The 13,650-nt window shown below is 28.8% G+C and overlaps 2 protein-coding genes across 5 annotated transcripts; one reads left to right on the top strand and one right to left on the bottom strand.

Moving 5' to 3' along the window:
• Nucleotides 1–623: 623 nt before the first annotated feature.
• Nucleotides 624–5,017, bottom strand: LOC108336251 (inositol-pentakisphosphate 2-kinase). 4 transcript variants are annotated; one of them, XM_052880948.1, is made up of 9 exons: nucleotides 4,813–5,017; nucleotides 4,640–4,741; nucleotides 4,319–4,534; nucleotides 3,629–3,776; nucleotides 3,254–3,294; nucleotides 3,003–3,113; nucleotides 2,227–2,823; nucleotides 1,226–1,360; nucleotides 624–872 (listed from the first exon to the last, which is right to left on the bottom strand). In XM_052880948.1, exons 2-9 carry the CDS (start codon nucleotides 4,739–4,741, stop codon nucleotides 831–833), a joined length of 1,392 nt encoding a protein of 463 aa, XP_052736908.1. In that variant the 5' UTR covers nucleotides 4,813–5,017; the 3' UTR covers nucleotides 624–830. The 4 variants fall into 4 exon arrangements, with proteins under 4 accessions (XP_052736908.1, XP_017428124.1, XP_052736909.1 ...); XM_017572635.2 differs by having other exon boundaries at nucleotides 1,214–1,360; nucleotides 4,813–5,014; XM_052880949.1 differs by lacking the exon at nucleotides 3,003–3,113 and having other exon boundaries at nucleotides 1,214–1,360; nucleotides 4,813–5,016.
• A 6,001-nt stretch (nucleotides 5,018–11,018) lies between these two features.
• LOC108337782 (probable jasmonic acid carboxyl methyltransferase 2) lies at nucleotides 11,019–13,181 on the top strand. The gene is made up of 4 exons (XM_017574375.2): nucleotides 11,019–11,181; nucleotides 11,312–11,716; nucleotides 12,373–12,645; nucleotides 12,729–13,181. Exons 1-4 carry the CDS (start codon nucleotides 11,083–11,085, stop codon nucleotides 13,089–13,091), a joined length of 1,140 nt encoding a protein of 379 aa, XP_017429864.1. The 5' UTR covers nucleotides 11,019–11,082; the 3' UTR covers nucleotides 13,092–13,181.
• The last annotated feature ends 469 nt before the right edge of the window (nucleotides 13,182–13,650 follow it).

Raw genomic sequence — 13,650 nt, 5'->3', positions numbered from 1 at the left:
GGTGGGGAAAACTTAAAAATAAACATAAGCGTGAATAAAAGAATAAGATTAAATTATTTGAGAAATAAAAATAATTATCTCGCAAGAATTAGTATAAATGATATTATTCTCCTCGTTTGCATCTAGTATGAATAAGTTAGAAATTAACTAATATGACTTGTCAAACATAACCATAATATAATTGTGGCCATGAAGTTTGAGGAACTAAATAAGATCATAATTAATTCATTATTCTCAATCTTATCTTCAAAATTAATTAATAATTGAGCTAATTTAGACTTACATGTTACTAGTTCCCATTATTAATATTTCTTACACGACTTGTAACCAAATTTGAAGTGAAATCTATTTTAGGTTATCTTCTACAAAAATAGATGGAATTTATCAAATTAAAAGCTTTTGATGAAAATAATTATTAAAGTAATTAATAAATATAAAAAGTATTGAAAATATATATTTGTTTATTGAAATTGATTGTGGTGTGTGAGATAGACATTGATATGATGAATTAAATCTCAACTGATTCAAGTCGTTTCTCTTGTTCCAGATTTACTACCAAATCAACCTTATAGATAATAAAAATGACTAGATTGATAATTCATAATAGTGAAAAGTCATGAGTATCTTAAACGAAAACATTCAACTAAACACTAGCAAAAGTCAAATTCAAGTTTCCTGAATTGGAATTATCAATCATCTTCTAAATCACTATTATTTTGTCTGTAGAATTCAGTCTTGAAAATTAAAACCCCAGAAATATCTTTCCAAAACACCCTAGTTTCTCTCTTGAAAGGGACCTTTTAGAACCGTTACTCCTGCTGTTTGGTCTGCTACATCTGCTCCACTAGAGCAATCCCTGTAGCAGGCAGAGGCTGCAGTGGAAATAAAAATGGGAATTTATCATGATAATAAATAAGCTTCCAAAAACCAAAGTATTGAGAAGAACACTAACACTAAATATGTTCTTTCAAAAAGGTTATCAGGAAGCAACATAATACAGGGACTAGAAGAAAAATAAAAATACAAACACACTCATAAACAGAGAAATCTGACAGCCCCAACATTTACAGAAAATTGAAAGTTGTGGTGCAGTACAGCAAACTAGAAGAGTAATGGAGCAAAACACGAGTTGTATCTTACACCTTGAATAGTATTACAGCATTTTTTGGAAGTAAGAGAAGAACACCATCGAACCTATTAAATATTAACTTACACCATTACATGCCTTCAAGCCTGTCACCTCATTTCTTCCTCGATCCAATTTGATATTATGTCTGTAGCGGCTCACTATCTTCTTATCTAACTCATAGTAGTCTCTCACTTTACTCGAACGCTTTAAATCAAGGTCGATAAAATATACCTAATATAGATCAAATTGCAAATGAACTCAGATGTTCCATGTATAGAATTACAGCTAAAGCTCATTTTTATATAAAGGAGACCATAATTAAGAACCATATCATTCAGATTATGATATTCATGATGAAAACTTTTGCATGTTGCTATTACTTTTTCTTTAACAAAAAATAAGTGCAATGAGTACAAGATATTAACTGCTACTTTCTCAACTAATGCAAATCAAGTACATAAATATAAACCAGAAATCATGAAGGAAAAAAAATAAATTCAAAGGTTCAAACAACCAAAGGGAAATAGAAGGGATAGGGTTCTATAAATTTGAAATCCATTTTACCAATGGAACCATAGGCAATGCCTATTCATATATTAGAACTTCTTTAAAACGGAAGTCATAAAAATTATGTCTGATAAAAATTGTTTGACAGTTTCTTTTAAGAGGCACTGTTTTGTTTTGGATTAGTATTACGGTGGAGATACTCTCCAAAACAGCTGTGACTGGAAGAGTATTAAATACCTAAATACATTTTGTCTTCTCCTAATTTTAACCTCATCCTTTCCTAATTTAAACTCCATTTAGTTTTACAAAATCTGTTCAGTAACTTTAGATACTTGGAGCAGTTGCACAATACTTTTCACCAAGCCCATTATTGTTCAAGGTGAATTTTACAATTTTCACCAAAAAATTCTGAGTGATAGTTAGAAGTATATGTCCATAGCACCTACAAGCCAGTAGCTTTTGAGAAGCCTCATCATTCCAAAGCAAGGCCTTAAATCAAATGAGTATCTTAAAATGAACCAAACTGATTCATGCAAGCACAATACACCCAAAATTCCAACAAATAATAACAATGAAAGATTTCTGCCTACCTTAAAATCAAAGGCCTGCTTAGTTGAATCAAGGTATACATTATTGTACACCAATCCAGAATCCTCCTCATTCCTCGGTCTAAAACACAACATCAAACTGCAGTCTTTTGCAGTTGCTGCTATCAGGTAGTCCTTTACTATTCTCAAGCTTTCATCAAATGAAGCTGAATGCAAAGAGGCATATATTTTTGCCTGTTCTTCACTTAATTCCTTACACACTATGCACTGTTCAGAAGTAATGTTATAATATGCATGGATGACTCCTTCTATGTCAATACTATCAAGCTTCTGAACCTCCAGGAGCTTATCAAGAACTCCTGACTTTTGCAAAGCCTCAGCAACAAGAGTACGTAAGTTCTCTGTGCACAGACCATCACCAACTTCAATGACTGACTTAAGCTCATCTTCAAACTTTTTAGCAATACACTCATCTGTATTTTTTGCAACACCCCCTAGACCTCCAAGTATGAGAGAGCCATTTAAAAATACACGGAAATTGTTTTGAGGAGTTATAAGGAGACCTTTAATAGCTTTCTGAATTCTTTCCTTGGATCCAGAGAATAGATCAAGTGGATTGTACTCACTTAGCCGTGATATCTGCAGACATATTCAAAGAATTTATGGTTCAGATTTAATGCTAAAAATAATTGAGATTGGCAGTCATAACGTCAATCAAAAGACACATAACTAAAAGCTGAGCCAGGAACTCATGAAAACAAGAAGTATGAACCATGTAGCCACTGGATAAATGAAATGTAAAATCATGTGGGATGTACCTCTCCATGATGCAATTTCAGTATTTGGTGCATTTCAAATCGAGTTATTCTCCTTTTGATAGCATTTCCTTCAGATATGAATCTTGAAAATGGAAGGAATCCACATTTGGGCTACTTTTTGAGATAAAATACAAGTTATTGTTACAAACAAGCAAAAGACAAAGACTGCGAGGAAAGGGGTGAAGGTGAGATGAAGATATTCAATATAAGCTAAGGTATTATTTAAGGAGAGAAAAATGTGGAGACTATACCTTTATCTCAACAGATATGCAGGGGCTAGGTCTTGGACTTCCTGAAATGAAACAAGAAGCTTAATACAAAGCTTTCAAAAATCTGTGAAGTTTACGTACTGACTTCTCACACTTGAAATTGATGATATATGTTGGAAATCTCAAATTGACTAGAGGTATGACCAAATTGTAGTATATAGGTGGATGCAGATTTAAGGTCTGTGAGATTAAGTCAAGCTTACTGTCTACTTTCTTAAAATATCAGATAGGTATGATACCTACTTTCTTAAAATACCTAAGATAGGTATGATACATTGCTACTACATATTTGATATTTAATTTAAAAGGGAAAAGAGAAAAATGTCAACAGGTAGAAGCAAGATCACATATAATTACCATGAGCAAAAAGTGAATGATCGGACATGAGAAGGCCAAAATCACACTGTGTATCAACCCGCGCAGCATCAACTCGCCACACAGGACGTTGACCAGTAACATTCTTCTCAACCAACTCAAGGAATTCCCTGGTCACCAGGATGTGCATCTAACAATACCAAAGAGTAATAGGTCAAGGATCACAAACACAACCAAAAACTTTCTCACTCGACATCTTAGCTACTTCATCCCAGAAATCAAATCAAATCAATCAACCCATTTTCATCTCTAACAAAATTGATCAGAATGGAGACTAGCAATAACTATCTTAAAATGGTGCGTCAGGCAGTACCTGATTTAAAACCCTAGGTTAGAAAACATGATAATGATGAAAATTGATTTGTTTCCATGATGTGTGATAATCATTAGCTTTTCTAGTCGTTTTAATTAGAACAATGGTTCACACTTTCCTAGTTACAGCTCGGATTTAGACCTATCTCAAAAGCTAGTTCATTAAGTGAAAATTGTCTCCCACTTTCAAATACTAATGTGATCAAATTACTAGTCAAGGAAAGATCTCCAACACATGATGATAAAAATTAACACTCTTTTCAGTCAATAAAACAACTTTCAATTAGGGGTTTCTGACAAAAAGTCTAAAAGAGAGACAATGCAACAGTCACTGGCTGACATACATACATACATACATACCCCAGCATCAACATAGTTGGAACCAAGTAAGGGCTTCATGACATGCTCCACATATAGTTGACCAACAATTTCCTTGTCAGAAGAGGAAATAAGTTGATCCACATTTTTCCAGAGGATTCGTTCTTGAGGAGTCAAAGCTATGCTATTCCTCACACTCACACCATTTGACTCCAATCCATTCTTCGGAGCCTTACGTAAGCGAATCACTTTCCCAATCTACACACACAAAAATTCAAATTAAATTTTTTTTGGGACTCATCAATTCAAACAATTCAGTTACCAGAAGCATAAGAAAGAAAGAAAGAGAAATAAAGAACACACAAAAGAAGGAGAGGATCCAGCGTAAGCGAGCACAAGATTAACAGCTCCTTCTCCTCTGTAAACCCAATCAGCTGCATCCTCCCCTTTCAAAGTTAGTGGCATCTGTTTCACATGCAAATCTTGTCAAGCATTTCATCAAACACTAATACCACAATCCAAAGAAGAAAGAGTACCTTTTCTTCAAAAGGGAGAAAAATAGAATGCAGCCACCACTCCCAAGTTCTAACCACAGGAACAACCAATTTGACAGAAAACGATGCTAAATTATGCTGTCTTTGATTCTGTTCGAAAAGAACAAATGCTAATATTATCTTAGTTTATGTTCTAAACAATAAGAAGGAGAATAATAATAAGCAACTCTGGAAAAGAATCATATGCTGTCTCTCCGTGAGAGCTTTACGTGTCAATGCTCACAAACAAATTATTCCATATTACTCAATATCATTAATCTTTCAACAAACTTAAATTTTTTCAATCATTAAGAAAATTAATAATATTTAAGAGAAAACTATGGAGAATCATAATGCTATTAATATAGACCGTAAATGTATCTTGGCAGTACAATTACTAGTATTAAATAGCCAATTTTGAGGAAAAAAAAATGTTTCGTGCAAATATATCAAATATTAAATGTAACGTTATAAAATTATATATGAAAATAAAATTTTATAACAAGAGTAGATTTTTACTGAAAAATAACAGAAAAACATATTAAAATATGTAGAAACATTTACCTTTGATCGGATTGAGTAAATATTTATAAATGATATTTTATATATATCAAAGTTAGTTTATGTATAGTTAAAAATAAGATTAAAAAAAATAGAAAAATGGCAGAGTTTCTACAAATTTATATCACTTCGATGGTAAGATATTTAATTCTTTTTTTATCAAACGGTTCATGTAATTCGAACTTAGCAGGCACCATACTAAAATTGAAATAACATAGACAAAATAAATTATGATTATTGAAATAAAAAATATTATGTAAATAGTTTTTTTATAAGTAATTATTTAAGTTTTAAAAAATAGTTGATAAAAAAAGTAAATAACTGTTATATAATAAATAATATTTGAATTTAAAAATATAATTACCAATATAACATTTCATTTAATAATATAAAATCACTAAATAAAACACTATAAATTATGATAGTATGTAACGGATAAATATAAAATACACAAAACATTTATATAGTTATTTACTGCAATAACTATAATAACATAAAATATAAAATATGTACAAAAACAACTTAAACTAACAAGTTGTTTAAAATTAAAGAGTTCTTATACTTAATATTTAAGATAAAATTAAATACTTATGTTTCAAAATTTTCTCCTTCCATCAAAAATATAACCGCACTTATTTCATCATATGTTTATACTATGAGATGATCATTACAAAAGAGAAACAATACAAAAAAGAAACAAAAAAAATGTATGATAAGCTAGTGTTCAAAAGAAATTTCATAAAACAATATAAATATATGTCATATTAGTTCAACATGTATAACATTCGACAACCATGAAAATATTAATACAAGGTTATCTCAGTACATGCTTTGACATAGATATGCACTCATAGTAGTATTTATACCCCGTAAAGTCCTAAATATAGAGTTTATCACTCTACTACTCACGAGGTTAATCTTTTGTGGCCTAAATCAAAAGTATAAGGAAAAGACCTCCTATCATTCTCTCCTCCACCTCATTCATCTCTATATGAATTGAGTAATTGGTAGAATTTCAAGATACTCAACTTGAAAACTCCTATATATCAAAGCATACACTAAACAATCATCAAGACAAATTTTTTCCTTGAAATTCTCTCAATAATCAAATCATCCATCAACATATAAAAAATTGTCGTTTATATATATATATATATATATATATATATATATATATATATATATATATATATATATTCACAAAGTCATTATACTCATTAGTAATATCAAGATTGATAAAGGTAAATACCAAATAATCAAAGAAATCAATCGAAAGTATGTAATATGAAATGACTCACTCAACGAGACCATTTTGTCGTTCAGTAAAATGGACCTAAAATGTTGCAGTGGAAAGTGGCGTTCAACAGTACCTTGCCACCACTCAGCATCAAACTATTCACAAAAGTGGTCGTTTAGCAGAAAAAGTGGAGCTCAAGGAACTGGAACTAAATTGCTTCTAGAATACTCAATGCCATATCATAAAATTTTCACTTCAAATATGTGATTTGGAAAATCAGAGACCTATTTAAATGATCAAATTAATATTCATGACTCAGTGCTTAGTTCAAAAATAATGCTTAATGTTAAAAGGAATACCAACTTAATCAAATGATCAATTCCTCAATTTTCTTAATCACCATAGTCCAAGCACAACCAACACTGAATTGAAGAAATCAAACATACCATACAATTAAGCACAAAAGAAAATCATATTCAACAAACTGAATTCAATCAACAATATCCAACTCACGCGCACTAAAGCATCTAGCTTTTTACCTGACAGATAACCAAACAACTATAGAGACATAAAAAAGCTCCAAAAGCACATAAAACTCTATATGCTCCTACGAAGAATAGAAACAAGATCAGGGCACACCATTAAGATCTTTGATTAAACTCTTAAAAATGATATAAACATCACATGAAACCCTAGATAATTCACATGCAAAGAAAAACAAAACAAAACAAAAAAATGAGCAAAAACACCAACTTACCTTATTTGAGAAACTAATAAAATGAAAGTAAAAAGTTCACCTCAAGGATCACATTAGTAATATCTGATCTTCAAACTGACATAGAAGAAAAATCTTTAGAAAAAATCAAATAAAAAAATGATTTATAAAAAGATAGTATGTTACAAAAATATAAAACTCGATTATTACAAAACTATTTATATTAAAACATTTTAATATTAAAATAGTTGAGTTTTACTATTTTTAAATTATTATCACTTTTTAAATGTTATTTTTTAAGTCTTTACCATTAAGGTGATTTTTTTATTATGAATTATTATTTAAATTTAAAAATAATAATTAAGAAGATAAAATTATAAAAACAAAAAGAAGACATTAAATAGATACATTTTCATATATATAATTATATAATTATAGATGAATACGAAAAATCGATTTTAATGTGTTCTGCAACAAAATATAATAAGTACAGATAATATCGTGATTAATATAGAAAAATAATCATGACATATAAAAACTTGTTTTTAATGCTTTTAAAGTGTAGATCGTTTATATACATATAACATGGAAAAATGAGATAGATGAAGAGATTTGGAAGAATAAGGAATTGATTAATGACATATATATATATATATATATAGAAAGTCATTATGGTCGAATAAACATGAATGACACGCAACATAGAAATAATGAATATGAATATGAATATGAACATGAACATGTACCAAAAACCCTAAGTCATAGAATAATGAATGGAGTGAACTTTTTATAGTCTTTTGGGGATGACCACTCTTTTTTAGTGTGAAATGGAGAACCTACATATCTCACTGTTGCACTTTTGTTCTTTCTCGTTTTTCAGTTTACATCACAAAATCTCACGTTTTCCTTTTCTTTTTTGTGTTCTTAATTGCCAAAACCTCACATTTTCAAATTCTAAATTCTATTATTTCTATGTTGAGGCGTGAAACATATGCTCACTTCAAATTTTAATTGTTTTACACTCTTATATATTAAAATTTAGAGATGGTATACTTTTACATTTATTGATACATAATACAAAAATAAAATAATTATAAAAAATTTAAACTTTTGTATTTTTTTCTAAAAGTAAAAAAAAAAATATAAAAAATATTTAATAAGTATAAAAAATACACATAAAATGAGATGTCAAATATATAAAATATATTAAAATTAAAAAATATTATTATCATTTATACATTAACTATTATACGTATAAAAGAATCAGGAAACCAAGACTCTCACACTTAGGTAGGCACACATGATAGAATGAGACGGGTGCCGTGACCACCAAATATTTTTAAATTATATCATGGAGAATTGATGAGAATTAAATTAAGTAACTTTTTATTTTTTTAATAAAACATAACATTTAATGTTAATAATAATAAAATATTAATTTAAATATAATAAAGAATAATAAATTTCATTAAGATATTTTTATTTTTTTCTCGTCCATTGTCTCGTGAGTTTCTCATTGTCTCTCGTTTTCATATTTTTTTTAAAAGAAAAAAATTAAGTTAAACACAAACTCATTATTTCTTCTTCTATTTCTCATTTGTTCTTTCATTTTATTTTGAAATATAATTCTCTCTTGTGTTACTGATAGTAAAATATTAGTTTAGTCTTTTGTATATTTAATTTTTTTATGAACATATAGAAAATATATCATGTGTTTTTTTATAACCGATTTTTAATTGTGAATTGATTATGATAAATTATTCTGATGATAATTACGGCGATGTTAATTTTTATTAGATTATTGTTTAGTCTTAAACTTTGTCAAAAAATATATTAATGAAGAATAAAAGAATAAAAATTATCAAATTATATCAATTTTTTACAATAACACAAAAATTACAAACATTTACTTAATTGATCATTTAATTTATTTTATTTCGATTATTTCTATTTTTATAGCTACAACATAAAAAATATTTTTGCAATCAAAATTATTAAAACAAGTTTATGAAATAAAATGAAAGAAGAATTTCTTATCGACAATATGATTATTTTATATTAAAAATAATAATTAAACACTTTAATATTAATTTAATTATTGATGTGTTAAAAATTTTGAAAGGATGAAAATTTTATACACACACACACACACATATATATATATATATATATATATATATATATATATATATATATATATATATATATATATATATATAATTAGAATGTTTTATGAAACTTAAATCCAGAAATCTTAAAATGTTTTGAAGAAATATTTGATATTACTAAATTTTATATTGAAAATATAATTAAATAGAAGATAATTTTTAGTTAATTATTATCAATTTTCTTACGTTTTAAACAAAATATAAAGTTTGAAATGTTAGAATGCGTATTCTTAATTAAAATTAGTAAATGTGAACCATAAATATTATAAAAATTACGAAATATTTATTAAATAATAATCAACTTTACATATAATTAATCTCTACATTGATTATCATCTAATAAACTAAAAATTATTAGTATGAAAAATAGTTTCTATATAAATAAAAAATTATAATTAATTCGTGAATTAAAATTTAAATTAATTTTTAACATCATTTATCAAAGTTTTAATAAATTATTGTGTAAATTAATTTTTAATTTAAAATTAAAAACTAGTCAGTAATAATAGTAAGTTGCTAAAATAAATAAAATCTAAATAAAATGAAAGTTACTATTTTATCTAAAATATATAAGTAAAAAGTTAATTTTCCTAATAATATTCAATAAAACTTAAATTAAACAATAAGCTTAACAAACTGTAAATGTTTTTTGTAGAATTGTTAAATTTACGTGATGGCTATATAATAAAGTTAAAATAAATAAAACATATGAAACAATCATGTATAATGTGAAGAAAAACAACAAAGAAAAATTTAAAAGAAAAAAGTTGTGAAAGTGTTGAAAATAAACAAAATATAAATTAAATTAAAAATACCCATCAGTACAACAAGACAATAATCAATACTAGAATGTGGATAGTTGTAAACATGGGAAACAATAGTCAAGGTGGGGACCTGCCTACTTTCTATAATGGACCCTTCATTTATTAAATATTAAATATATTATTTTTAAAATGATGGATATAAATGTAGCATTTATTACGTCATTCGAATTTTATAAAATGAACAATAATTATAAGCATAATTAGTCTTTGGATCGAAGGAAATTCATGATTAAATTGTATATAACGAGAGAAAAAAATTAGAGAGGAAAAAAGAGAGTAAAAGAGTAAAAGCTACCAATTATTGATGTTTTTTTTCTTTCGAGAGATTAGTTAATTAGAAAAAATTATATAATATGATACATATAACTATTAGATTTATTAGTTTTTTTTTATATAATATACTATGTTTAATTTTGTCATTTTTTTATCATGAGACCTAAAAGCCAACCAAAATATTAATATTAAGCAGATGTGTAGAGGAGTTAGGTATGATATAAATACAATATTTGAATGGATGGTTTAAAATTGATTTATATGAAAGAAATATAAGAAAATAAAAAATGATGTAGAAAAAATAATTTTTAGAGTGTGATATTCTGGTATAACCAGAAATTGTCGTCATCTCTGTATCTCTTTCTGTGGTTACCATTATTTTCTTGGTCAAGTTTCCATGACCCTCTATTATTTATACACATACCTCTTCCTTTTCCCTCATTCAAGGAACCATTTTTCCCCTTTCGTCACACCTTCAACTTCAACACTGTTACCATGCAAACAGCCACAAGGAAAGAAATGGAAACTTTGGAACTCTTTCACATGAACAAAGGCGCAGGCGAAACTAGCTATGCCATGAATTCTTCCGTTCAGGTTACTTATCTTCTCTGTCTGAAACATTCAACCTATATTCTTCTTACATCGTACCTTAATTTTTGCAAGAAACTACTAAACTCAAGTGATGTTGTGCTGAAAAAATGATATTTTTTTTTTTACTTTGCAGAACACAATTATCTCTTGTGCAGAGGCATGGAGAAAGAAAGCCATTGTGCAAATTCTGTGCACGAGTTGGCCTGAGAAGATGGGCATTGCTGAGATGGGTTGTTCCTCCGGCCCTAATGCCTTGAGGGTGATTTCTGAGATCGTGGATGGCGTCTACGCCACCACGCGTCTGTTGGAGCGGCCGCCGCCGGAGTTGGTGGTGCATTTGAACGACCTCTTCGCCAATGACTTCAACAACATCTTTGCCTCATTGCCATCTTTCTACAGAAAACAAAGGCAAGAAAAGGGAACTCGCTTTGGATCCTGTTTTGTTTCAGCTGTCCCTGGCACCTTCTATGGAAGGCTTTTCCCTGCCAAGTCCCTCCACTTTGTGCACTCTTCTTCCAGCCTCCATTGGCTTTCTCAGGTATATATATACACACACACATATATATATCTATATATATACACACACCAGACATTATTACTAAGTATTAGAGCAGAAGTTAATTAAACAGCAGAGAAAAGAACACAGATGCATCAATCAACCAACTGATTAAACCTACTTCACTTCAACTATTTGGGTTATATTTTGACTGTTATATTAAACTAAAGCATCATTGTCCTCAAGAAAAAAATTTGTTTTTTAAGAAATGATTAAGAATAGACACACGGTGTTAAAATTCCTTTATTAAGTAAGACATTTCAGTTTAACTTTTATAACTTTTAATTAAGAATAGACAATATATTTTTCTATATTAATTAATTAAAAATTGTTATATATATATATATATATATATATATATATATATATATTGATTGGTTCATAAAAGTTATCTGAAAGGAATATCAGTTGTCTTTGTTCAAATTGTGTAGACCGAATTTCTCTGTTGTAAAAGTAGTTATCTGATAAAACAAAGGACAAAGAGAGATGGGGTTTTAATTTTGATTATATCCACGTTTTCGGAACATTGTGACGAGGCATATACTGAAGAATTAAGGATATGTTTTTTGATGTGATTATAGAAAGAAGAAAGTAGGACATGTTTTGACAGATTATTGTTGTTGTTGTTGGGGTGCAAGGTTCCTGGTGGATTAGAAGACGGTAGTGGAAGAGCATTGAACAAGGGAAAGATGTACATATCAAAGAGCAGTCCTCAGTGCGTGCTGGATGCTTATTCTCAACAATTCCAGAACGATTTTTCATCGTTTATTGCTTCTCGTTCGCATGAAATGGTAACTGGGGGACGCATGGTCTTGTCTTTCATGGGCAGAACAACCATGGACCCAACTTCCGACCACAGTTGCTATCAGTGGGAACTCTTAGCACGGTCCCTTATGACCATGGTTTCTCAGGTATGCTAAAGTCCAAAACTTTTCATATGTATATATTCTTTGTAATGTGATATATATGAGAAAAGTGTTGTGGGGGTGTGTAGGGTCTGTTGGAAGAGGAAAAGGTGGATTCTTTTGATGCCCCGTACTACGCGCCATGCATGGAAGAAGTGAAAAAGGTGATTGAAAAGGAAGGGTCATTCATGGTGGAAGAGCACGATGCTTATGAAATAGAGTGGGATGGAGGAATGGAATTGCAGAGTGATTCAAAGGGTAGGCCATTCCTGTCGAGAGGAGAAAGAGTCTCAAGAACCCTAAGGGCTGTGCTTGAGTCCATGTTGGAATCTCATTTCGGACCTCACATTATGGATGAGCTTTTTCGAAGGTTTGGAGAACATGTGGAAGAACATTTGTCCAACACTGACACCAAGTACATCAATTTGGTCGTTTCCCTTGTCAAGCTATAACAAGGTTCAAACTTGGAACACATCAAATATTGTAAGTGGTGGATCTCATTTCAATAAAATAAAAAAAAACGAGTCCAGATTTTTTATTAATTTTTTTGAGTATTATAAATATATTTTTTTAAAAAATTAATATATTTTAAAACATCAAATTTAGAATCTATTAAAAAATCTGACCGAGAATATTCCATATATGCGCAAAAGACTGTGGTATCGGCCAACTTTTAATGAATAATTTAGACACAGTTATATTTAATTGATATATAAGGGTAAAGTAATAATAATGAAATAAATATTTATATTTTTATAAAAGTTAAAAAATCTAAAAAAAAATAACATCAAATAAATATAAAAAATTTGCCTGTGTCAAAAAACATTGAGAAAAATGAGAAGAAAAATGTATTAAACACGACACGACCAAGAAGAAGACAATATATTGAATAATATGTTTATGCTTCACTCTTGTACGATTGGTTTATGGCCTTGTATTTTTCTAGATTCGTTTACGATCACTTTAAGTTCATCCTATATTATCTTACAGCCAATTTTATTTATTTATTTT

The sequence above is a fragment of the Vigna angularis genome, chromosome 7 (genome assembly GCF_016808095.1).
Source record: "Vigna angularis cultivar LongXiaoDou No.4 chromosome 7, ASM1680809v1, whole genome shotgun sequence".
Taxonomy (NCBI): Eukaryota; Viridiplantae; Streptophyta; class Magnoliopsida; order Fabales; family Fabaceae; genus Vigna; species Vigna angularis.
The sequence above is the reverse complement of the archived record's forward strand: the minus strand, read 5'-3'. Positions and strand labels throughout refer to the sequence as shown.